The sequence below is a fragment of the Geotrypetes seraphini genome, chromosome 3 (genome assembly GCF_902459505.1).
Source record: "Geotrypetes seraphini chromosome 3, aGeoSer1.1, whole genome shotgun sequence".
In the NCBI taxonomy this organism is placed as follows: domain Eukaryota; kingdom Metazoa; phylum Chordata; class Amphibia; order Gymnophiona; family Dermophiidae; genus Geotrypetes; species Geotrypetes seraphini.
Window position 1 is genome coordinate 73,855,936 of NC_047086.1, and position 25,611 is coordinate 73,881,546.

The 25,611-nt window shown below is 43.0% G+C and overlaps 1 protein-coding gene across 1 annotated transcript in view; it reads left to right on the forward strand.

Moving 5' to 3' along the window:
• Nucleotides 1-25,611, forward strand: part of CSMD1 (CUB and Sushi multiple domains 1) — a 2,397,241-nt gene that overhangs the window by 1,854,097 nt on the left and 517,533 nt on the right. The window contains exon 27 of the mRNA XM_033936341.1: nucleotides 9,051-9,242. Within this exon, the coding sequence (XP_033792232.1) occupies nucleotides 9,051-9,242 (192 nt within the window). The remainder of the gene's footprint in view (nucleotides 1-9,050; nucleotides 9,243-25,611) is intronic.

Below are 25,611 nucleotides of genomic sequence, written 5' to 3' on the forward strand. Positions count from 1 at the left end.
TATTATGTTCCTTAATTTTCCCTTCGATTTGTTGAAAAGTAGGAGTTATATTTTTAACAAAACCAGCCATTAAGTCCCAAATGGAATCTAAAGTCACTTCAGCAGGTTTAATCAATACAATTGGAGTTTGTGTGAATGTGAAGTGCTCACCGTTCTGAAGATTTCCTTCGGGGCTTGTCTTCTGTCCTTCCCCCTCATATTGAGATGTTACTGCCCCAGATATCTCCATGGGGACCCTTGCAGTGAGAGCCCCAGCCTCCAAGCTCTCCAGAAGATCCTTCCTTGCCTCTGGAGAGGAGAAAACCTCAGAATCCGGGGTTTCTCCACCCCTGGGAGAGCTGGTAATCTGAGGCTGCGGGGGTGGTGCCCTAACATCGGGGCTTAGAGTAGTATCGGGCCCAGGAGTGTTCACCGTGGGTTCGCCTCCCTGTGTCCTCAGCAGGCCGCCGTCCGATGTTGCAGTGACCTCCTGCATACGCCGCAGAAGATCTTGGATATTACTAAGAGCGGGGGCTCCAGGACGCCGCGAGGCAGAAGCGGCACTCCGGTCCCGTCTCTTAGGCATCGCGGTAAGCAAAGTACCGCTAGAATTATTCAAAACCGACACTGTTCTGGGACGAGCAACTCAGCGCGTCCTGCTCTCAGTCGCCATCTTGGATCCTTCCGGTCTATATATATATATACACTAATGTTTAAGCCCGTTACATTAATGGGTGCTAAAATATATGTCTGTCTGTCTTTCTTTCTATCTGTCTCTCTCCCTGGCCCGCTGTCTGTCTATCTTTCTGTCTGTCTCTCTCCCTGGCCCCCTTTGTCTGTAAGTCTTTTTTTCTGTCTGTCTCTCTTCCTGACCCCCGTCTGTCTGTCTTTCTTTCTGTCTGTCTCTCTCCCTGGCCCCCTGTCTATCTGACTTTCTGTCTGTCTGTCTCTCTTCCTGGCCACCTATCTGTCTGCTTTCTTTATGTCTGTCTCTCTCCCTGATCTGATGTCTGTCTCTTTCTTTCTTTCGGCCCCCCTGTCTGTCTGTCTCTCTCACTGGTCCCCTTTGTCTGTCTTTCTTTCTTTCTGTTTGTCTTTCTCCCTGGCCCCCTTTGTCTGTCTTTCTTTCTGTCTGTCTGTCTCTCTCCCTGGCCCCCTTTGTCTGTCTGTCTTTCTTTCTGTCTGCCTCTCTCTCTGACCCCCTGTCTGCTGTCTTTCTTTCTGTCTGTCTCTCTCTCTGACCCACTATCTGTCTTTCTTTCTTTCTTTCTTTCTGTTTGTCTCTCTCCCTGGCCCCCTGTCTGTCTTTCTTTCTTTCTGTCTGTCTCTTTCCCTGCCCGCTGTCTTTCTGTGTGTCTGTCTTTTGTTCTCATGCGCTGAGACGCTTCAGCTCCAGCCCTCTACTCCCACCTACCCTTAAATCACTGCTTTTGCCTCCTCCCCAGCCTGAACAACTGCCAACCACAGTCTGGATGCTGAGCATCGGTATACTGCTTCCGTTATTTTTGTGCTCTCCTTGGTCCTGTTAGACAGAGTGAGGGCAGGGATGGGGGAGTCGCCACCGTGTTCGCTGCCTCCATGCATCCGTGCTTAAGGTGCCTCTGCATGTGCAATAAAAGAAGCCAGTGGCGGTTTCCCCATTGCCCTCCTTCAACGACACTGGCTCCTTCTACTGCGCATGAGTGACACGGAAGCACGGATCACAGAGGCAGAGATCATGCGCGCTAAGGGTTTTATTATGAAGTTAAAAGGGGATAGATTCCATATAAACGTAAGGAAGTTCTTCTTCACCCAGAGTGGTAGAGAACTAGAATGCTCTTCCGGAGTCTGTTATAAGGGAAATCACCTTCCAGGGATTCAAGACAAGGTTAGACGAGTTCCTGCTGAACCAGAGCGAGCGCAGGTAGGGCTGGTCTCGGTTAGGGCGCAGGTCTTTGACCTGGGGGCCGCCGCGTAAGCGGACTGCTGGGCGTGATGGACCACTGGTCTGACCCAGCAGTGGCAATTCTTATGTTCTTATACTCTTTATTTCTTACACACTTTAGATTTTGAGCCTAGTTGGAACAGAGAAGGAAGTTCAATGTGCCCTCGATACAGTATATACAAATGGTGATCCGCTTAGATATTAAACGGAATATAAATATTAAAAATTTTATTGTGTGTATTCTTAGGTAGCCCACGCAGAATTGTGGATGCAGTGGGCTATAATTTTTTTAATAAAATAAATAAATAAAAAGTCTCAATAAATAACAATAAACAATAACGGTTACAAGCTTAACAGCCGTTTTCTCCCCTTTTGATGTGTAATCTCTGTTGTAACACTAAAATTGGATCCTAACTTTGGGCACACTGGATCAGATTCTGTATAGGACGCCCAGTCTCAGAAGCTGCCTAAGCGGCTTTTAAGAATGACCCACAGGCGTCCTATGTAGAATCATATCTGTCCTCATGGACAGATGCCTAAGCCCGCCTATCACCACAATTTTCTAACCGGTGTCCATGTCACAGGCGCTGATTGGAGAATCAGGTTGCTGCAGAACTGATTGTGGCAAGGGAAATCTCCCTGCCGCTATCAGTTTAGCAGCTGTGGTAGGGACCTACTACCAGCAGGAGGGAAGCCCGGTCCCTCCTGCCAGAATCCCCGAAGCCGCCTTCCCACCCCCAAATGTCTGCAGCAGGAGGAGTGCCTAATTCCTCCTGCCGCCATACCCCAAGACATTCCCCGGCAGGAAGGATGCCCAGTCACAAATGCCAGAACCCCCAATCAGGTAGGCTGCATAGTGGGGATGTTGTTTTTTTCAAAAAAGTTTTTAATTGGATGCAACCAATTATCATGCCCCTAAACCCAATTAAACCAATTAAGTTAGGAAGTGGTATGGTGGTTATCGCCGCCTAACTTAAATGTGCCACGTAGAGAATCTGGCCCTATACGTTTACTAACTTCAAAAGACTTCAGGCCTTTCATAGTCTTGTGCTGTATTAATTTATTTGGTTACCACTCATAATTACAGTATATACCACTTTATCTAAAAGTCTAAGTGGTTTACAATAAAACATACATCATATAACAACATAACATTAAAAGATATGCAATTATAACAAGGACTATGAGGTATAATCACTGGTCTTTCCTCAACCAACAAAATAAGTGTTGATTGAGGAGTTCAAAGACTAGTGATTGTATCTCATAGTCTATGTTATATTTGCATATACTGTACAAGGCTAAGATAGTTCTGAGATTTTTTTCCTCTTTAAACCAATCTTATACCTTTGAAGTTTGTAATTGTTTTTCTTGAGTTGTTGTTTTCATTGAATTTACTGGCACTTTGGGAACTGTTGTGAGTGGAATAAAGAATGACTTTCTTAGAATCTAACTGTACAAGAGTTGTTGGATCCTCAGACTATGTCTGCTGAATTACTGGAATACATCTACTGAATTGCTGGTTAAGAAGCAATGCCTTCTGAAGGATCTGGAAGGGAAGGCAGGTGAAGCAGAACTGTGAGCCTCCGCGAGTTCTATCCACTAAAAGCAAAATCTATCTCAGGAGATAACTCCTCTGATTTTCTGAGCAGTGTACCCAGTCAGAATATGTATTTATTTATTTATTTGCTCAATTATTTAGCTTGTCCTCCCAAAGGAGCCCAGAATGGGCTAAAAAGTACATCCACAATATAATCGAGACAGGACAAAGATTACATAATTTGCAATATAGACATGACAAAAAACATATCCACTAATCAGCTCTGGTGAGAGTGGGTGGCGTAGGTGCGTGGACTCTGAATGGCATTTCTGGGAATAAAGTTATAGCATTGTTATGACGTTAATTCAGCATCTCATAAAGGTCAGCAAGTGGCAATATAACATTTAGACAAAGGGTAAACAGTGTCTATGTATATAGAATAGAAATATAAATCTACTGTTGTGACAGGACAGAGAAGCCAAACAAAATAACTTGACCATTTTAAATTCCAGTAGTGGTGGTAATAGCAAATTAGATTACCCATTTGTCTTGCAATACTTTTATGGTTGGCACACATTTCCCATGCCCCAAAATAAATAGAAATATTCATTAGCGCTGGTAGTGGGTCTGGAGGCAGCGAGTAGGATTAGTGCAAGGTTGGCGCAGGAGCCCTTACTGCCTAGAAAATAGGTGGCATCAAGGGGTCATGTGCTAATGGCCATGTGCTAACAGGGATATTAGAACACGGCCATTAATAGACAACATAGGAAATGGCCCATTTTACCACCATGCTATGTGGTCTCAGCATATGGGAAAACCCAACATTGGGGATAGCGTTGGCCACTTTTTAGTGCAGCTTAGTAGAAGGGCCCCATTTTCTATGTTGTATATTCAATTTTATTTTCTGTTTTATTTGTATTTATTACCTTTAAAAGTGGACCAATCAGGGCTTAAATTGTAGATAAAAAGTAAGTGGAACTATGGAGGCATGAAAGGCTTGAATGGGCCAGGAGACACAGGAGATGAGTGGCTAGATTAGGGAATGGGGGCTGTTCACTGCTCTGCTCCATGCTCACCACTTCCCCTCCTCTTCCTTATAGGCTGTTTGGAGGGAAGGGGATAGATCAGAAAGCCCCTTCTGCACTGGAATCTGAAAAGAAGTGGTAGAACTGCATTCCAGGCTGTTTTACAAATTAAACCCCCCTCCCTTTTTTTTTTTTTTTTTTACAAAATTGCACTAGTGTTGGCACTTGTGTTGGCCGCGTCGGTAACAGCTCTAACACTCATAGAATTCTATGCGCAACAGAGCTATTACCACCATGGCCAACACTAAAAATACTAGCGTGGTTTGGTAAAAAAGAGGGAGGGGTGTAAGTCTTGGGAACAACATGGCTAGTACACCACTTTACTCTGTATTTTTATAAATAATTTGAGTTACAGTTTAATCATCAACAGTTGCATACTATTTTGGTTGGATAGTTCTATGCATTGAAACTTTTCTGGTTGATCTGTAACTCACCAGGAATTTTTCTTAAGTTCACCTATAATATTTTAGCTCGGAGAGTGTAGCAGGAATAATGATTTTGAAGATGGTCAGACCTTCAATGGATTGGGGAAGCCTGAGCAAAGGTATATGCATAAATTATGCATGTACACATATAACCCCCCCCCCCTTTTTTTTTTTTTTTACAAAACTGCCAGTGTTTTTTAGCACAGGCCGGCACGTTGAGTGTCGGGAGCAGCGCAGAGCATTCAGTGCACCATCCTGCACTAAAAACCGCTTCCACAGTTTTGTAAAAGGGGGGGATATTTACTAAAGTCTCCAGAAACACATGAAGTTTTAACAATTTCTCTTAGAGCAACAATTTGTGATGCAACAGTCCTCATCCTTTTATATGAAAAAAATTAAAAAAAGAAAGAAAAAAGTTACAGAAGTTCAGACATAATTTTTTTTCAGTCTGCTTACGGACTCATGGCATTAAAAAATTAGCCATTCTCAACATTTTGGATCTGAGACTACAATAATCACAAATATGCATTTAAATACCAAAATTCTGCCTTATTACTGTTTTGTACATATTTATCTTACAGTACAAAACAGATATTTGACAGAATGGCGTTCCCATAGCCAGAGTTTATCGTTTCCCAGTAATAGAGTTGGTTGGTCTCTTGCATTGGCCCATATAAAGTATAATTTTACATAATTTTCACATACATTTGTGAAATAAAGGACTTTTATAAAATTACTATATATGGAAGACTATACATGATTACAAAATGGTGCATCCTCTTAGAAGTCTTCTGGGATAGTTTGGTCTGGGTGTGAGTAGAATCACAATTATACATTTATTTTCCAAAACATGCAACTGTATACAGTATGGTGCTCATAATCGAAAGAGAAAAACGTCCAAAAACTGGCCTATCGGCACTTAGACGAACATTGTCCAAATACGTCCAAGTGCCGAAATGAAAAACGGGTTTGAACGTATTTCTAAACCACCAAAGCCTTCATAGTGCCACTGCATGACCATAGCTAAATGAGACGTTTCAGGAGGAGTGTCGAGGGTGGGAGTTGGGCGGGACGTGGGCTGGCTTAGACTTAGTCGTACAGCATGTATAACCAAATGTTATACATCCCAGGATCGACGGAACTTGGACGTTGTGACTTAGACCATGTAAAACATGGTCTAAATCACAAAAAACCACCTAAAGTCACCAGATAAACACTGCAAACACATAAAACAGGCCCCCACACACTACCCCAATGATCACCGACCCCCCCCATAAAAATAGTAATCACACCTTTAAAATTCAGCCTCCAGACCATCATCACCTGGCAGCCTGGTATAGGAAAGCCTAGTCGTCGAGCCCAGAGGCAGCTTAAGTCATCTTGGGGGTGGGGTAGGGACCCATAGAAAGGAAGATCCATGCCCATAATCCCCTGTAATCACTGCATTGATACTTAAACATGTGTACTCCCCTATATACCCCAAAACCCTTTTTTACTGGCATATAAGTGGCTCCTGCAGCCATAAGGACTATTGGGGTGGTAGATAGGTAGATAGAGGTGGTTTGGGGGGCTCACCATGACCTATAAGGGAGCTGTAGTGAGGAGAAGACATGGCACCCATTTTGTGAAGTTCACAGCAGTGCCCTGTAAGGTACCCCACTATTTAGGTTCCATGTCTGGGTGTTCAGTCCATCACTTTGTTGCAGACCCCTCCCATGTCCAACATGGCTTGTTCTAGGCATTTTGGACTTGGATGAAAAGTTGGACCAAAATGTGGTATAAAGATGAATGATTTAGCAACTTTGACGATCAGATCGGCAGGATGCATAATTAGATGATTTTCGAAAGAAAAAATATTTTGGACGTATTTTTCGAAAATGTGTCTTAGTCTGTTTTTTACTTTGGATGACTTGCGAATTAGACAAAAACGGACTTAGACGTCCCTTTCGATTATGCTCCTCTACGTGTGTTATATGATAATGTTTATGCCAGTTTCTAAGGAAGCATAAAGATCCTCCTCTTCAGTCTAGTCAAAATTACTGCTTCATAGGCATATTTTATTATTTATTTGTTATTTTAGATTTTATTAACCACCTTTTTCATGAAGAGATTCATCCAAAGTAAATATAGTAAAAAGTGAATAGTAAAAAGTGTTCCAGAGGTGATCTGGAAAATTATAGACTGGTGAATCTGACATTGGTGCTGGGCAAAATGGCAGAGGCAATTGTAAAGAAGAAAATGACAAAAACATGGTTTAATGAGAGAAAACCAACATGGATTTAGCCAAGGGAAATCTTGCCTCACCAATCTACTGCATTTCTTTGAAGGGGGTGAATGAACATGATATTGTGTATTTGGATTTTTAAAAGGCATTTAACAAAGTACCTCATGAAAGGCTTCTGAAGAAATTAGGAAGTCATGGAATTGGAGTTAATGTCCTATTATGGATTATGAATTGGTTGAAAGACAGAAAACAGAGAGTAGGTTTAAATGGTCAATATTCTCAGTGGAGAAAGATAAATAGTGGGGTTCCCCAGGAGTCTGTGCTGGGACTGCTGGCTTTTAATATATTTATCAATGATCTAGAGATAGGAATAACTAGTAAGATAATTAAATTTTGCTGATGACACAAAGTTGTTCAAAGTTATTAAATGGCATGAGGATTGTGAAAAATTGCAATAGGACCTTGTTAGACTGAAAGACTGGGCGTAAAAATGGCAGATGACATTTAATGTGAGCAAGTGCAAAGTGATACATGTGGGAAAGAGGAACCTGAACTATAACTAAATGATTCTGGGTTCTATGTTAGAAGTTACTGCCCAGGAAAAGAATCTAGGTGTCTTTTTTGAGGATATGTTGAAACCCTCAGCTCAGTGTATGACAGTGGCTAAAAGAGTATTTAAATAACCCTACACATGATGGCATAGCAACATTTGCTACTTAAATGTCAACACAATACACATTAAAACATTTTAATAGCTAACAATGGAAACATGATGAAATGCACCATATGAACAAAGCGTAACAGAGTTTAGATAATTATATGTGCAGTCAGAAATGATGTATGCAACTGATTTCAGCTAGAGTATGGCCTGTTTCTAAAAATGGTGCCTAGGTTATGTGCCCCTAGGAGCTCTAATTTCAGGTTTCAGGTTAATTTAAAAATTTGATATACTGCCTTATCAAAATTCAAAGTGGTTTTACATAATATAAAAACAAAGAATAAAAAGGGTATGAGTTAAAAACAAATTACAATTAATATTACTAACAATCAAACGCACAGGCAAACTTTAACATACCGATACAAAATGGAAAAGGGCACGGACACCTAGCGATGCCTAACTTAAATCTGTGCAAAACTTAATTATTTTTAATTGCCCATGCCACTCACCGTCAGATACCTATACCCATTGCATCATTCCTTCTGCTAGAAACTCCCCAATCCTGAGATGTCCTGTCTATAGATACCGTATATTGAATGTTAAATGTACAGCACTGCCTATGCCCTTCAGTGCTATAGAAATGTTATATGGTAGTAGTCGTAGTCAGGGCAGGATTAATTTGTCGAGGGCCTCTAGACTTATAAGTACACTGGGACCCCTGCCCCGCCCCACCCCACCATGCACCCAGGCGGAAACAGGAAGCTGCTTCAGAGGGAAGCTTTGAGCAAGCAGCACTGCTTGCACAATTACAGTTCCTGTTGCCTTTCTTACCCACGTTGCTTGCTTGTCTTACTTTCTGTCGATGGGGGAGGGCCACATTGCTGATTGGGGTGGGGCCTGCGTTGCCGATTGGGGGTGGGGGCCCGCGTTGCAAATCGATGCTGGAGGGGCCATCACAATGAAAATCCAATATTTCCTAACCATCAAACAGCTAATATTTCTCCACCTATATTTCTCTCAAAATAGGATTAGAAAGAAAGCAGGAAACAAAGAAATACAAGATGCATACCAGTAGACAAAGTCCTACTCAAATGTCAAAAATCTATTTTCTAATGTTGACTGATAAAAATATTTACTCATAAAAATGATAAGTAAAATTTATTTTATGCACTTATCAAAATGTGCTTCATATCACTTTTTATATGTTTTCTTCTACAGCATCTGTTGCATCCACATGTAATGATCCTGGGATTCCACAAAATGGCAGCAGATATGGTGATAGCAGAGAGCCTGGAGACACTATTAATTTCCAGTGTGACCCTGGGTACCAGCTACAAGGGCAAGCTAAAATTACCTGTGTGCAGCTTGACAGTCGATTCTTTTGGCAACCAGACCCTCCAACATGTATAGGTATCATACTGTGTGAAAAAAAATATTTGTACTCTAGGCATAATATTGTCTTCACTAAACTTTCATATCAGTGCACTCTCAGGGCCAAATTCGATAAATGACATTCCGATTGGAGGTAGCGGTAGGCATCTGCCTAACCAGCCAATCGGGACACATGTTAAAAAAAAACCAAACAACACCCTGAGGCAAGCTGCCTACACTGTAGGCATCTGTTGCGATTGGGGAAGATGTGTAGGGATGCTTAACCTTGTCCAAGGCTGGGCGTGGGTGTGGTTTCACCCAGAAGTGGCCTTGGGTGAGCTTAAGAAGCCTTAGGTGTCTCCCTAGGACCGTGATAGGTACCTGAAATGTAGGCCATTAAAATGTTAGTCTACATTTCAGTTAGATGCAGCCGCTAAACTGAATGCAGCAAGGAAATCTCCCTGCCATGATCAGCGTCCACGGCAGGGAACCTTCCTTCTCCCACTGAAGTCAGCTGACCGTATGCCCACTCCCTCCTAATGCTATCCCCATGAAGCATCGCACCCCCCCCCCCCCCCGAAAAAAGCATCCTCTGGCAGGAGGAGTGTCCAATTCCTCCTGCCACCTAACCTGAAGCATTGCCCTCAGTGCATGAGCAGAGAAGTTGGAAGTAAGTAATAACAGAAGGGATTACCAATTGTCAAGTACTTTGGCATACATTTGCATTGTGTTTCAATTGGTTTGGAAATGTGATGGCAAGATAGTATGTGTTATCAGTTGCATGTAGATGGAGTAATAAATATCCTTTAGCACTAAGAAGTTATATACTTTATAGAAAGCAGCTTAAGCCGTTTATAATTTATATTTTTTTAAGTCTTAAGATGTATTTTAGAAGTTGAATTTATTAATTGAATTTTAAAATCTTGATTGTATTTCATAGGTGTTGCCTGGTTATATCTTTGTAATCAGCCTAGAACTTTTGAGGGTCAGGCAGATGTAAATATTTGCATTTGTCCTGTCAATGCTGAACCTAGAGTAGTCAATCTTTTTTAAAACACTGAGGCCCTGATTCTGTATAGGATGCCCAGGAGAGGTGTCATATACAGAATCGGTCCTATACTAAACCCCGATTCTGTAACCGGCGTCCATGGTACAGACGCCGGTTAGAGAATCGGGTTAAATTAGGCACAGTCGCTACACTTATCACTGCAAGGGATCTCTCCCTGCTGCAATAAGTATAGCGGCCGCGGCCGCCTGTCCCATCGCCGGCAGGAGGATGCCCAACTCCTCCTATCGGAACCCCGGACCCCCCCTCCCTCCCAAACTCGTAATCGCCGACAGGAGGATGCCCAACTCCTCCTGCCGGAAAGCCCGACGATCCCCCCCCAACTAACCTCCCTCCCCCAACTAACCTTTAAATGTTGGTCAGCTGGACGGGTCTTGGCCAATCAGGCCTGGGCCAATCAGGCCTTAGGATTAGTGGGGATGGGCGGACCCGCTATGCCTAAGGCCTGATTGGTCCAGGCTTCTAGAGCCTGGGCCAATCAGGCCTTAGATTTAGCGGGGATGGGCCGGGAAGGGGCGGGCTGTCTCATTTCCACGAGGCGGGCCTGTCGGCTGGACGGCAGCAAGACCCGTCCAGCCGACCAACATTTAAAGGTTAGTTGTGGGAGGGAGGTTAGTTGGGGGGGGTCGTTGGGCTTTCCAGCAGGAGGAGTTAGGCATCCTCCTGTCGGCGATTACGAGTTTGGGGGAAGGGGGGTTCGGGGTTCTGACAGGAGGAGTTGGGCATCCTCCTATCGGCGATTACCAGTTTGGGGGGGAGGGGGGTTCGGGGTTCCGACAGGAGGAGTTGGGCATCCTCCTGCCGGTGATGGGACAGGCGGCCGCGCCGCTATACTTATTGCAGTAGGGAGATCCCTTGCCGCGATCAGTATAGCGGCCGCGTCTACTTACAGTGTAGACCAGCATTTTGCTGGCCTACATTTTAAGCGTCTCTTCCTCTACTAGGGAGACGCATAGGGCCGCCTAGGTTCGCCTAAGGCCCGCCTAAGGCCTTTAGGCGAACTTAGGCGTCTTGCGGGCCTCCCTAGGCTCCTGGAGGCGCCTTCAATATAGGCGGCCTGCCTGGGGAGCATTTTTTTTAAAAACGTGCATCCCGATTGGCTGATTAGACAGCTGTAGGACACCTACAGCTGCCTAAAATCGGGACGCACTTTGTAGAATCAGGGCCTGAATGTCATGGGTTAAAAAGGGCAGATATCCAGTGGAAATATCCAGCTTCTATCCAGCTATCCAGCTTCCCAGCCGTACTGGGACAGGACAAAGATCCATCAAGCCCATTATCCTGTTTCCAACAGTGGCCAATCCAAGTCCCAAGTACCTAGCTAGATCCCAAGTAGTAGCAGCACTGAATTTCACCACAGACTGCACTAACATTACATATCCTAATAATACCAAGGCCGTCAGAGGAAATAATAAGTGTCTACAAAATAGAGGTGGTCGGTAGAGACAAAAAACGAGGTCTAGCTATCATAGCCAAAAACATACTAGACAAAACATCCCCCTCCCCACATGGACCTACTAGCCTGCACCTCTCATGTGACACACTAAAGGGAACCATGATCTGTCTTCTCTGCTACATAACACCAGAGAAATGGAACACAGCAAAGCCTGAATTCAAAGAATTTATATTCCGTAACTCCCTAACATCTGCATACAACCTGATTCTAGGTGACCTAAACCTGCATCTCGAGGACAAAACCTCCAAACAAGTAGAAGATTTCCTCTCTCTCCTAGAAGCCCTCTCCTACAAAATCCTAGATCCCCAAACCACACATGAAAAGGAACATCACATCAACTCGACATAGCAACCTTCATGTTACAACAACCCACTCAATTGGAGATTCACACCTCAAACAGAATCTGGACACTCTCCCTCTGGTCAGACCACTACATCTACATTTTCAATATCAACTGGGCACAGAGAAAATCCAGACAAAAAAAAAAAAAACCCCACAGCATAATCTATGAAACACATCAAAAGATAAACCTCACTAAATTCTGGAACAAAGTACATAAGAATAGCCTTACTGGGTCAGACTAATGGTCCAACAAGCCCAGTAGCCTGTTCTCACGGTGGCCAATCCAGGTCACTAGTACCTGTCCAACACCCAAGGAGTAGCAATATTCCATGCTACTGATCCAGGGCTAAACAGTGGTTTTCCCCATGCCTTTTTCAATAACAGACTATGGACTTTTCCTTCAGGAACTTGTCCAAAACTTTCTTAAAACCAGCAACGCTATCCGCTCTTACTACCATGATCCCGGAAGGTAACCCCAAAAAGTCCATAACCCACTGGAACACACTAAGCAATACCATCCTAGATGATATGGCACAACTCCAACCCAAAAAAGAATCTGCAGGTGCTCAGATAAATGGTTTGACAATGAACTACTTCAATTCAAAAGACAATGCAGGTGACTCGAAAGAGAATGGAGAAAATAACAACCAAGAACACACAAAAACAGCCTGCAGTAAATCAAACAAACAGTAAAAGACTAAACTAAAAGAAAAAAACATTCTACACAAACCAAATAGACTTAGAAATCCAAGATACCAAAAAATGGTTTAAATTACTAAAAGAACTCACAGACACCAAACCCTATCTGGATACTAACAACGCCACCCCTCCATCTGCCTCTCAACTAGCAGAATTCTTTAGAAACAAAATTGCAATAGCTGGGGAGACATTCACTGGAACCTCAACCCAATTGGATGAGGTTACTCTCCTCCCCACAGAGAAAGAATCATACTAGAGAATGACACGGTGGTTGTTTCCCGTGGCTAGTCGCGGGTAACCTGCCAAAATGGGGAGAGAAAAAATAGTGGTCCCTGCAGGGACGGGGGACAAGGCCATTCAACGCCCTGTGGAGCGGTGAATGGTCTTGTCTCCGCAGTGAGGCAATCACGGATCGCTCGGTCCATCAGCCCCCTCCCGCCCGATCGCAACGTTCCGCCATCTCCCTCCCTCCAACTCACCATAGATGCTGACTCCGAGTTTGTCGACTTTAATTCTTTTTCTTCCAGCCGCATGCTTTCAAAAATCCATGCACGCGCAGCTGCTCGAGTTGTTCAATCTTCTCCTCTGCTGCAACTTCCTGTTTCCGGTTGCGTCAGAGAAGAAGATTGAGCAACTCGAGCAGCCACGCGTGCGTGGCTTTTTGAAAGTGTGCGGCTGGGAGAAAAAGAATTAAAGTCGGCAAACTCGGCATCTAAGGTGAGGTGGAGGGAGGGAGTTGGCGGAATGCTCCGATCGGGCGGGAGGGGGCTGCTGGACTGCGGATCGCGCATGTTCCCGGCTCACACTAGGAAGGAGGGAGTGAAAGGGAAAGAGATTCTGGGCCAAGGGGATGAAGAGGGAGAGAAACAAACCCACAGCAGGAAAGAAAGGGGAGGACAGGCAGGTGAGCCAGATGCTGGAAGCAGGGGGAAGCAGGGAAAGAAAGAGGGAAAGAAGCTAGATGGGGTTGCAGAGAAGAGACACATTGGTGTGGAAGAGGAAGAAATGGGAAATCTGGACACAGGAAGGTAATAGAGAAAGAGGGGAAATTATGTGCATGGGGGCATAGGGACAGAGACATAAAGGGGACATACATGGGGATGGTATATGGACACGGGGGGGGGGGGGGCAATGCCAGATACATATGGGAGATATTAGAAATGGGGAAAATAGGAACACAGAAGCGAGATGGTTTGTGGGGATGGGACGGGGACCGAGCTCGCAGGCTCCAGCGGCTTGCACAAATTACATTGTAATGCGCCATGAAGGTAGGATAGAGGGAGGGAGGTAGATAGATAGATAGGTAGGTAGGTAGGCCGCGCGAGAGGAGCTGAAGGTGGTAGAAAGGAACAGATGGTAAAGGAGGGAGAGTAGGGTGGTGGTGGAAAGGAATAGAATAGATGTTGAAGGAGGGTGGAGAGGAACAGACGCTGAAGAGAAATGTGGAAGACAGAGTGGGGAGAAGGCGCTGGAAGGGAAGTAGACAGATGCCAGACTATGGGGGAGGTTAGGGAAGAAGATGGGTGCCAGACCAATTGGGGGGGGTGAAGGAGGAGGTACAGTAACAGAGCAAATGGAAGACGCAGCGAGAAGACACACAGTGGATGGAAGGAATTGAATGAGAAGATGAGGAAAGCAGAAACCAAACAAAGGTAGAAAAAAAATTTATATTTATTTTCTTTTCCTTTTTTTTTTTTTTTTTTTTGCTTTAGGATAAAGTAGTATATTAGGTGTGTTGATAAAAATGTATAAACAAAGCCCTGCCAGCTGAACATATCTTCCTCTAGTTCATCATCTAGAACTTTGATTTATAAGGAAGGAATAAGCTGAATATTGCAGTATTGAGCTTATATGGATGCTGCAGGTTCGGGGCGGTGAATGGGATGGCAGTGATGGTGACGGGGCGGTGAAGAGAATGGTGATGATGAGGCGGTGAAGGGGATGGTGGACCGGGGATGGTACAGTGACGGGGACAGAGTTTTTCCCCGTGTCATTCTCTACTCTCTCATAAGGTCATCAAAAAACTTCTGCCCTATATGCCTCCTTCAATGTACTTCTTGTCAGTATCCTTAGATTTACTTTGTGACTGCCTACTTGGAGGGATAAAAAACTAACTAACTAAATATTATGGCCCTCTTTTACAAAGGTGTGCTAAGCATTTTAGCACAGATTTAGCGCGCACTGAATCAACGCGTGCGCTAACTGCTTCCATTTGATTTTCACAATGCTATCAAAATGTAAGAGAACCTTATATTTGAATGGAAAATACAATTATATTTTTTCAGAGAGAAGGATATTGACAGGATGCAAGCAAGATTGTTGGTACCATATTAGATTTTTTTTTTCCAGAGACAGCCAAGAGTGGGGGTCAGATATTGTTTTATTAAGAAGCCATAATGAGCCCTGATGCATTATGAAGGCTTGATGATATTTTAAAAAGTCTGGAAAGTTGACTCCACCATTCGATTTATCATTTTTAAGTTTGTGTAATGCTATCCGTGGTTGGCTATTTTTCCACAAGAATTTGCTCAACATTTTTTCAATAACACGGTGTACATTCTTGTGTAATAAGAGGGGCAACATACTTAATACATAGTTAATTTTGGGTTAAATCATCATTTTAATCGTGGCCAAGCGCCCCCACCAGGTAATTTTTAATGGTGACCATTTAACTGTTAAGTTCTTTATAGCATACTATATATCCATAGGATAACATGCATGCGTTAGTGTTTAGCATGTGTTTAGTGCACAATATTATTTAGTGCATGCTAAAAAGCATAGCGCACCTTTGTAAAAGATGGGGTATGTATTATGTATGTTCAACTTGTTTCCTGTTCTGAGCTCATTGTGGAGAACAGGATAGACAATTAATTAAATAAATATTTGAAAATCACCCTCTTAACTAAAATGATATGACTTTACTTTTCCTGACATGGCAAGAAACTGAGGTCCAGATTTTCAAAACAAAAATCTGCCTTTAACATGCTCAGTAAATAGGTTCCAATTGATTTAGCGTACACGTATTTTAGCGGCAGACTATCAAAACGCTTAGGGAGGATGTTTCTGAGTTTTCTAGCAGTCTACGATACTGCCATGCAAATGTAGTAGAGCCAGGTCATTAATATTGAAATGATCTCTCTAAGCGATTCTCTATAATCGCTGAGTGATTTTCTAACCTTGTTGTGCCACATATGCATCCAAAATTTGCCAACAGGTCTGAGCTGTCATTGCTTTATGTTCTGATCAGTGCCTGAGCGCTGATTGGCTCAGGCACTGACAGGAATGTTAGGCTTGACAGCTCAGACCCCCCTCACCCCCCACCGCCCACGCAAATTAAAATTAAAAAAAAAAAAACAACCCTAATTGAAGTTTATCAGGAAAGATGCCTACTCTCTCCTGCCACATTGCTGACACTAATAACTCCACATATCCGCGGCAGCGGGAGAGATGCCCACTCTCTCCCTGCAAAACAACACACACCCCAACCACCAACCCTCCCCCCCACCCCATCCAGCATAGGGAAAGATGTCCAATCTTTCCCGCCGCCAAACAACACCCCTCCCCGACAGCAGGATACACGGTACTACTCAGAAGGGTCCAGAGAAGAGTGACTAAAATGGTTAAGGGGCTGGAGGAGTTGCCGTACAGCGAGAGATTAGAGAAACTGGGCCTCTTCTCCCTTGAAAAGAGAAGACTGAGAGGGGACATGATAAAAACATTCAAGATAATGAAGGGAATAGACTTAGTAGATAAAGACAGGTTGTTCATCCTCTCCAAGGTAGAAAGAACGAGAGGTCACTCTCTGAAGTTAAAAGGGGATAGATTCCGTACAAACATAAGGAAGTTCTTCTTTACCCAGAGAGTGGTAGAGAACTGGAATGCTCTTCTAGGGTCTGTTATAAGGGAAAACACCCTCCAGGGATTCAAGACAAGGTTGGACAAGTTCCTACTGAACCGGAATGTATGTAGGTAAGGCTGGTCTCAGTTAGGGCTATGGTCTTTGACCTAGGGGCCGCCACAGGAGCAGACTGCTGGGCACGATGGACCCCTGGTCTGACCCAGAGTAGCAATTCTTATGTTCTTAAGTTCTTATGTTCATAGATGCCCAATCTCTCCCACTGCCAAGAAACACACCTCCAACCCCCTCAGTAGCGGGAGAGATGCTCACACTCTTCCACCGCCATGCAATCCTCCCTGCCTCCAATGACCACCACCCTCTCCCCTTACCTTAATTAGATGACTGGCAAAAGGGATGCCTACTCCCTCTGGCCAGCTGGTCCACCTCTTCAAAATGGCGGGCCTTCCCCTCCCCAGTGCATCCTGAGATGCACTGGGGAGGGGCATGAAGCTCTGATTGTCTCAGGTTGTTTAAGGTCCATTCTATGGATGGGGCCTTATCCGTGTAGTCAATCAGAGCCTTAGGCCCCTTCCCAGACGCACCAAGAAGGGGCCTGATTGGCCCAAGTTATTTAAGGCCCTTCCTATGGGTGGGGCCTTAGGGGAAAGCCTGTCATTTTGAAGAGGCGGACCAGCTGACTGGAGGGAGTAGATATCACTCTGGCCAGCCATCTAAGTAAGATAAGGGGTGGGGGGGGGTCATCATAGGCACTGGGGGTGGGGATGATGTTTCTTAGCAGTAGGAGAGATTGGGCATCTTTCACACTGCCGGGACGGGGTTGTTGCATGTCATTGGGAAAGCATGGGCATCTCTCCTGTTGCCAAGGGAGGTTGGGGGTGAGTGTTTCTTGGTGGCAGGTTTTTTAAAATTGCGTTTATTCTGCGCATGTGCCCATCGCTATGACCAGTGATGGGCACGTGCTAATTTAGCAAATCTTCACTGCTCTCTACCAACTTCATTTGCATGTGCATTTTTAGGAATATGCCTCGCTTTTTTAAAATCTCTACTATAATGGCTGTGACAGCAGCCCGTCGTTTTTTTACACAGATTTTTGAGAATCTAAGCCCAATGCCTGACATTATAATCGCCTATACCTCAGTGGTAAACCGTTAACTGCAAAACAAAAAAAAATCTATCAACCTGATGATTTTTAAAATAAGAAGATCTCAAACACTTTTGCAACAGACCAGTCTAAGTTATTGACTCAAAGCCAATTTTACAAATTGTAGCTGTACCAATAAAATAATGCTTCTGGCACTTAAGACTCTCCAGTTAAATAGTTTTGAAGGGAAATTAGGGATCTTTAACATACTAACTCAATTTCTGGATTATCAGGATCAAATGTTCTGCAGTATTAAGTTTCAACAAAATAGCTGAAAACCCAGTGCTTTTGTAATTAACATATTTCAATTTGCATTACTTCATAGTCTGTTTAAGAAAATTTTAATTAATCTGCTAAGTAAGAAAGTTGAGTCAAATGGCATGCACATATTTAATGTGTCCTTTATCCAGGGTGACCTTGAGGGATTTTTGCAGTTTAAAATAATCTTTATTGTTATATGCACAGCAATAATGAAATTCTCAGAGGTCTTATAAAGCCATGATATACAGCTTTTAAAATTCTCACAAAGCACTTATTTGAATATACAGAGGAATGGTAGAATTTAATGGCTGCACTTTTTTAGCATTCTACACACTGTCAAACAGCCATTCATGTTTATTTAATGGATTGTGTTGCTCTGGCACTTTATAACTTTCTGAATAGTAGTCTTGTGTTTTAACCTTAAGCTGAGTCATCAGAAAGCATTCAGCATTTGCAGTTCCTTACTGAAGTAATAGGAGCTGACAGATTGTTAGTTGCCCCTATTTTAAAATAAATAGAGATGTCTGTTATTTAGCATAGCATTGGGTAGTGTTCCACAAGCACTGATGATATTACTGCATAAGTAAGCAGATATTTTCTCATTTGCTAAATATACTGTATATTGACTTCTATTGCTTTGCCTATGTTTTTAGATTTATTTTTTTTCTATTTGATAAACAAGTTTAGAGATATAGGTGAAGTATTAATACTGTAGCATGGTTGTTTAAATATTTTAAAGTAAGCCAGTGATCATACAGTGTTTCCCCGAAAATAAGACCTACCCCAGAAATAAGCCCTAGCTTGATTTTCAGGATAGATCCTAATATAAGCCATACCCCAAAAATAAGCCCTGCCAGGACCTTCCCTGTGCTGCATCACTGATGCTATCATCAGTGACGTGGCACAGAGAAGGCCCCGGTGAGGAAGGCTGCGAAGAAGCCTGTTCAGTTCTGCCGCCACTGCTGTTTGGAATGGAGGTATGTTGGCCTCGCGGTGGGAGGGTTGTTGGTGTTCTGCTGCGCAGGGGGATGGGAGGGAGAGATGGAAAGATGCTGCGCAGGGGGATGGGAGGGAGAGATGGAAAGATGCTGCACAGGGGGATGGGAGGGAGAGGTGGAAAGATGCTGTGCAGGGGGATGGGAGGGAGAGATGGAAAGATGCTGCACAGGGGGATGGGTTGGCGGGATCGTCGGGGTTCTGCTGCACAGGGGGAATTACTTTGTATTATCTGTTCCACAAAGATTTCAAGACTTTTTTGTTTCAGAAATGTTATGACATCTGAAAATCAGTTTGTTTAAGGATGATCTGTAATTTGTTTATTTGTTAACCATTTAAAGCTCTATTTTATAGGGAAGATGTGACATATAAGAACAATGCTTAGATTAGATTAGATGTAATGCAATACAATGAAATTGCTTTTGGGATTCTGCTGCATGGGAGGGTGGGGGATGGAAGGGAGGTAGGGATAGAAAGATGCTGCACAAGGTGATGCGTGAGAGATGATTGTTGTACACACACAAAAAAAATAAGACATCCCCAAAAATAAGCCCTAGTGTGTTTTTTGTGCCCAAAATTAATATGACAGTGTCTTATTTTCAGGGAAACACTGTCGTTTTTTCAGAGATTTCTCATAGGAGATATGAACTGGTACACAGTACCAGCACCAGCACCTTTTGCAACCTGTCATAAATGCCCACTGATAACTGGCAGAAGCAAAATCAAAAACAGCTCGGAGACTTGGGGTCTATGCAAGATCTTGGCATCTGCTGGTCCTAACCTGTTTGACACATGAAGTCTGCTTAAGAGGGGAGGGAACCAACAGATGTTGAGTGCATGCACAGGCTCCAGGGCACAATACTGCTCTTTAATTTCCCTTCTGGGAAGGAAAGTAGTGGCAGCAGCAGCTGCAGAAGCAATGGTAATAGTAAGGGTGAGGGAAAGGGAAGTGAAGGAAGAAACTGGAACAAGAGGAAAAGAACAGAAGAAGTGAAGGAGGAAGAGCTAGTGATGATGGGAGGGGAAGGGAAAGGAGATTCTGGATAGAGAATGACACGGGGGGAAATTTTTACCATCCCCGCAGCAACTAATTTTCCCGTCCCGTCCCCATGAGTTCTTTTTCTACACCTGCCCCATTCCTGCAAGCTCCGTCCTCATCTGCACAAGCCTCAAACACTTAAAAATCATAAGTGTGTCTTATGGAGCAAAAAATACAGTATGTCTTTCTCCTCCAGATTTGTTCTGCCCACAGAAACTTTGCTAGCCTGTTCCCACATAGATTTCAACTTTGCTTTAATCCTTACATGGATGTTTTTAACAGGACACTAAATTTTGATTTGCTTTCTACCACTGAGAAAGTAATCCAGTCATTAGGTCATTGACCAGTTCATCAGTGCTGTAATTTTGTCTGCCTTGATCAATTATGCCTCTCAAATGCAACCCATATTATGACAGGGTAGGGGGACACACAAATCCCAATACAGCTTAAGAAAGCCAGTAATGTGCATTTAAAATTTTCTTTTAATAGGAGAGACCAAAGATCCTCTCCTCCAAATATTCCTGAGGATGGTACTGAAAAGCCTAACTTCTCTGACTGCAGAGACTGGCCTGCTCTAACAGAGGTTAATCAAATTGAAGGGGAAAGTAGGACTGGATTAAGTAAAATGGAATGGCAAAGTAATCTCAATTCCCTTGGGAGTTTATAACAGAGTCTAGTCCAGTTAGCTCGGCTCCACATTTTGAAGTTCCCCCCTGGTAGTAAGTTCGACAGCTGGCTAAAAAATCTCTGAGCCAATACAAGTGAGATGGATTAGGAGACTCCTGCTAACCTTAAAAAGGAAACTTCCCCAGAGGATCCTATGGATGGACTGGCAGATTAGACTCTGAGGAACAATAAAATAAAATGAGTCTGAGTCACATTCTGTCTAAAACATAAGATCCTTCTCTGTGGAGAAATCCTAGCTGTGCAGTTAGAAAGGAAAGGAATTCAAAAGGAGTGGATGAAGGAGGGTCTTTGTGAGAGCTACTGTGAAGACAAAAGAACTTTGAGTTGAGTGAAACTGGAACAGTCTTAGGCACTGTTCTTTAACTGCCGGTCCGCAGACTGGAGCCGGTCCGCAGGAAATTTCTGCCGATCGGCACAGGGCCAGCAAGATTAAGGTGACCATAGGTCCCGTTTTCAGACCTCCTGTCCCATTGTCCCCACACACGAAGCTATGCTCGGGGACAACGGGACAGGCGATCATTTCCTGTCCCTACCTGCTGCGCAAAAAAAAAAAACTCCCTCCTTCCTTTCCCCGGGATGGCTGCTATCTTACCGCCCTGCTGCTGCTAAAGCCGACAGGAAGTCTTCTTTCCGACGTCAATTCTGACGTCGGAGAGGACTTTCTGGGCCAGCCAATCGCTTCCTGGCTGGCTCAGAACGTCCTCTCCGACGTCAGAATTGACGTTGGAAAGAAGACTTCGTGTCAGTTTTAGCAGTGGCAGCAGCAGGGCGGTAAGATAGCAGCTGACCCGGGGAAAGGAAGGAGGGAGGCTTTTTTTTTTTTTTTTTTTGCGCAGCAGGCTGGGAAGGAGGTAGGCAGGCAAGCAGGCTAGCTTTGGCCAGGGAAGAAGGGAGAGAGGTAGACAGGCAGGCAGGCAGGCTGGCTTTGGGGGTGGGGGTGGGACAAAGTGTGGAAGGCAGTGAGAGGGACATAGGAAGGAGGCACTTTGGGCACTAAAGACATGGGAAGCATGCACTGGAGGCACTAATAACAGGAAGGGGCACTAAGGACATGGGAAGGAGGCACTGGAGGCACTAAAGACAAGAAGGGGCACTAAGGATATGGGAAGAAGGCACTGGGGGCACTAAAGACATGGGAAGGAGGCACCGGGGGCACTAAAAACATGGGAAGGAGGCACCGGGGACACTAAGGACATAGGAAGGAAAGAAGGAGGGAATAGAAAGGGACAATTCTTTGGCCTGAGTGCAGAAAGAAAGAAATGAAAGAAAGGATACACAGACAGAAGGAAACACAACCAGAAACTCATGAAATCAGACAGCAAAGGTAGGAAAAATGATTTTATTTTTAATTTAGTGATCAAAACGTGAGAGTTTTAAGAATTTATATCTGCTGTGTATATTTTGCACTATATTTGTCTATTTTTGTATAGTTACTGAGGTGACCGAGCTCGCGGAGATGGGGCGGAAATGGGGTTTTTAAATTTTAGTCCTAGTAGTTTGCTGGTCCACAAAATAATTCTTTTATTTCTGCCGGTCCACAGGTGTAAAAATGTTGAAAAACACTGGTCTAAGGGACTTTTAAGTACCAAATCACCCAGATATATGCTGGGAGAATGTCTGGAAGGGGGTGGGGGGTGAGAGGGGTAAGAAAAACACTCACAATTTAATATTATTAAAGCCTGCCAGACTACAGGATGTTAATTACTTATTTTGTTGCAAAAGGAACCTGAGCATCTGACTATTATGCATTCAATACAATTGGGACACTATAATAAATTCAAGGAGGTTTGGGATCCATTAACAAAATTTTGTATGAAATGAACATACGTATTTCCCTTTGATTTCTGTTATGCACATCCAGGAAGGGGGGGTGGGAGGGTATGGGAGGGGGGGGTGACATATTTATTATATAATGTGATTGTATTGAGTGCTGATTATTGTATTATATGTTTGTTAATCTGTTGCACTTACTGTAGGTTTTTGAAAATGAATAAAGATTTTTTTTTTTACAGTAAATCATGTTTTATTGGTGTACAATCATCAAATACACAATACAAAACAAGAGTACAACAAGGTCAAGAACACCGAAAATACACAAAACAATTTTTTGTTCAATTAAGCCCCCTTCTCAAACCCCACCCACTCCCAAGGGCAAACACCCTCCCCACCCCGGAAGCCCCCCATAACCTCTATCCATATCCCTAAATCAGCAAAGAAAGCAGAGAGACTTCTGAGCAGGCTGTGTTCTTATGCCGCTCAGCAAGCACTAAACAAGACAACCGTACCCCTACCAACTCTCCACAGAATTGATTCCCACCCCACCCAGCTAACACCACACTCATCTGCCCATTCATACTAACCAGCCACATTCAACCAAACAGCATGCCAGCCATCCCGGGGATGAATAAAGATTTTTTTTTTTTTTTTAAAGAGAGCTGCACCCTATCAAATTTTTCTTTTTCTTCTTTTTTGTTATTGTTGCTTACGCAGACTGGAGATTTGTTTGAATGGATTAGGGACTGAAGAGAAACATTGGGTTAAGGCTGGCTAGTGAAATCCCTAAAAAGTGCTGCAAGAGGCTGACAGCTAGAACTGACAGAGCTGTTGTTATTTTTTATGGGGGTTGTTTGAGAGAAATACTTCCATTGAGTTTGTTTGGTTGTTTGAAGAGACTTATAGTTTTGTATCGGCCCTGAAGAAATTACTTGAGCCTCACTATAATAAATTGCCTTGATTATTTTTGGACTAATTTGTTTGCTATGAAAATGGATTAAGCCTAGACGCTCCAGAATAGTATAGCCACATGAAACAAACTCACGTGAGCTCTTTACAATATCTAATGAGGTCCCTTACAGTTGGTAGTTCAGCTACAGATAACTCTGCCTGATCCCACCAAATGATGTAAATGCGTCCAAACATGCAGTCTTATTATTTTGGACATTTTCAATATTGGAATATTGCTATGATGATATTATGTTGAAAACATGTGAATGAAACAAAGGTGTTAGAGTCAATATGGGTAAATAAGTAAGATAAATTGATAATTGAGACACAAAAATTCAGATTCTATAAGGGGTGCCTACCTTAATTGCCAAAACCATCTTAATAGCTTAAATTATAAGCTTCAACAAGTTATAATTTAAAATAGATAAATAAAGGTGGCTGATAGGCACCTAACGGATTCTATAAAAGGTAGATGACTATTGCATGGCGCCTAGTGTCACTTAATGCCTAAGTAGGCATGTTTTGGGGTAGATATAGACATAGGTGCCACTAGGCATGATTCTCTAAAGGCCTTAGGTGTCTGCAATGTAGGTCAGTAAAACCCTGGACTACATTACCAGTGCCTAAGTTTTTTGATAGGTGCCATTGGGTATGATTCTGTAAATGGCACCTAAGTGTGTTTGGCATGCGGCCAACATCTTTTTTCTAGGCACCTGTTGATTTAGACACCATTTATAGAACTCAGCCCAAAGGGCCTATCTTACCTTCAGAATCAGCCTCAGATAAATTGGATGATCAAGCTTCTCACAGGATTATAGAGAAATTAAAATCCTTAAAGGATATTATGAGTGATACCAAAGAAGACACTGCCACCAGCAATGAAGAATGAGCTGCTTTTACTACAGAAATATCTGAATTAAAAAAAAATCTTGACCTTCTTGAAACTAACCCCCTCTTCTTTTTTTTTTTTTGTATTCTTTATTCATTTTCAAGATTACATAAAGTGTTATAATATATTCACTCACATAAATAATAAATACATCACTTAGAATTATTCATTGATACATCTCATAAATTCTTATCCCCATCCCTATCTCATTCCACCCACCCATATATTTTATTATCATATAAAACATGTGATATTAAAATACCCCCCCCCCCTGCATCTTAAAATAATAATTAATATAAGGGAATCAGTTTTACTTTAATCCTTACAATATTTCGTTAATGGTTTCCATATATCCTGAAACCTTTTAAGATAGCCCCGTTGTACTGCCATAAACCTTTCCATTTTATAAATATGGCATAAAGAGTTCCACCAGAAATTGTAGTTTAATCTCTTCCAATCTTTCCAGTTAAATGTGATTTGTTGAATGGCAACTCCAGTCATTATTAGTAATAATTTGTTGTTATTTGCCAAAATCTGACTTTTGGTTCTCATTTCCATACCAAATATTACAGTATCATAAGTCAATGCCACTGGGTTTTCTAATAAATTATTAATTTGGTCCCAAATTGATTTCCAAAAATTCATAATGTATGGGCAATGAAACAATAAATGATCTAAAGTTCCTACTTCTAAATGACAATGCCAGCATCTATTAGACAAAGAACACCCCCTCTTCTATGAAACCGCACTAGCGGTTTCTAGTGTGGGGAGTCACGCTGAATGGCCAGCGATTTTCCGACGCTCATAGGCACTCAATAAGCATCAGGAGCAGCGCGGGCCATTCAATTGCTGTAAACCGAGTCGAGCCTTCTCAGAATGATGACTCAGTATACAAAGTTAAGCTTTAGTTTAATTTAATTTTAGTTTAGTTTAAGGCTTCTATGGTAGAGGAAAATCTAAAGGGCCTGCAATGCCATATTAAACCCCTTTTACAAAACTGATAGTGTTTCTTAGCACAGGCTGGCACACTGAATGCTCTGCTCTGCTCCCAACACTCATAGAGTTCCTATGAGCATCAGGAGCAAAGCATTCAGCGCATTGGCCTGTACTAAAAACCGCTATTGCAGTTTTGTAAAAGGGGGGTAAGTATTTGATGCAGCTAGAGCATGATCTTAAAAATGCAACTGCTCACAAACAAATAACTGTAGGATACTAGGCCTTCTGGAAGGAAGAGAAGGTAAAGATTTAA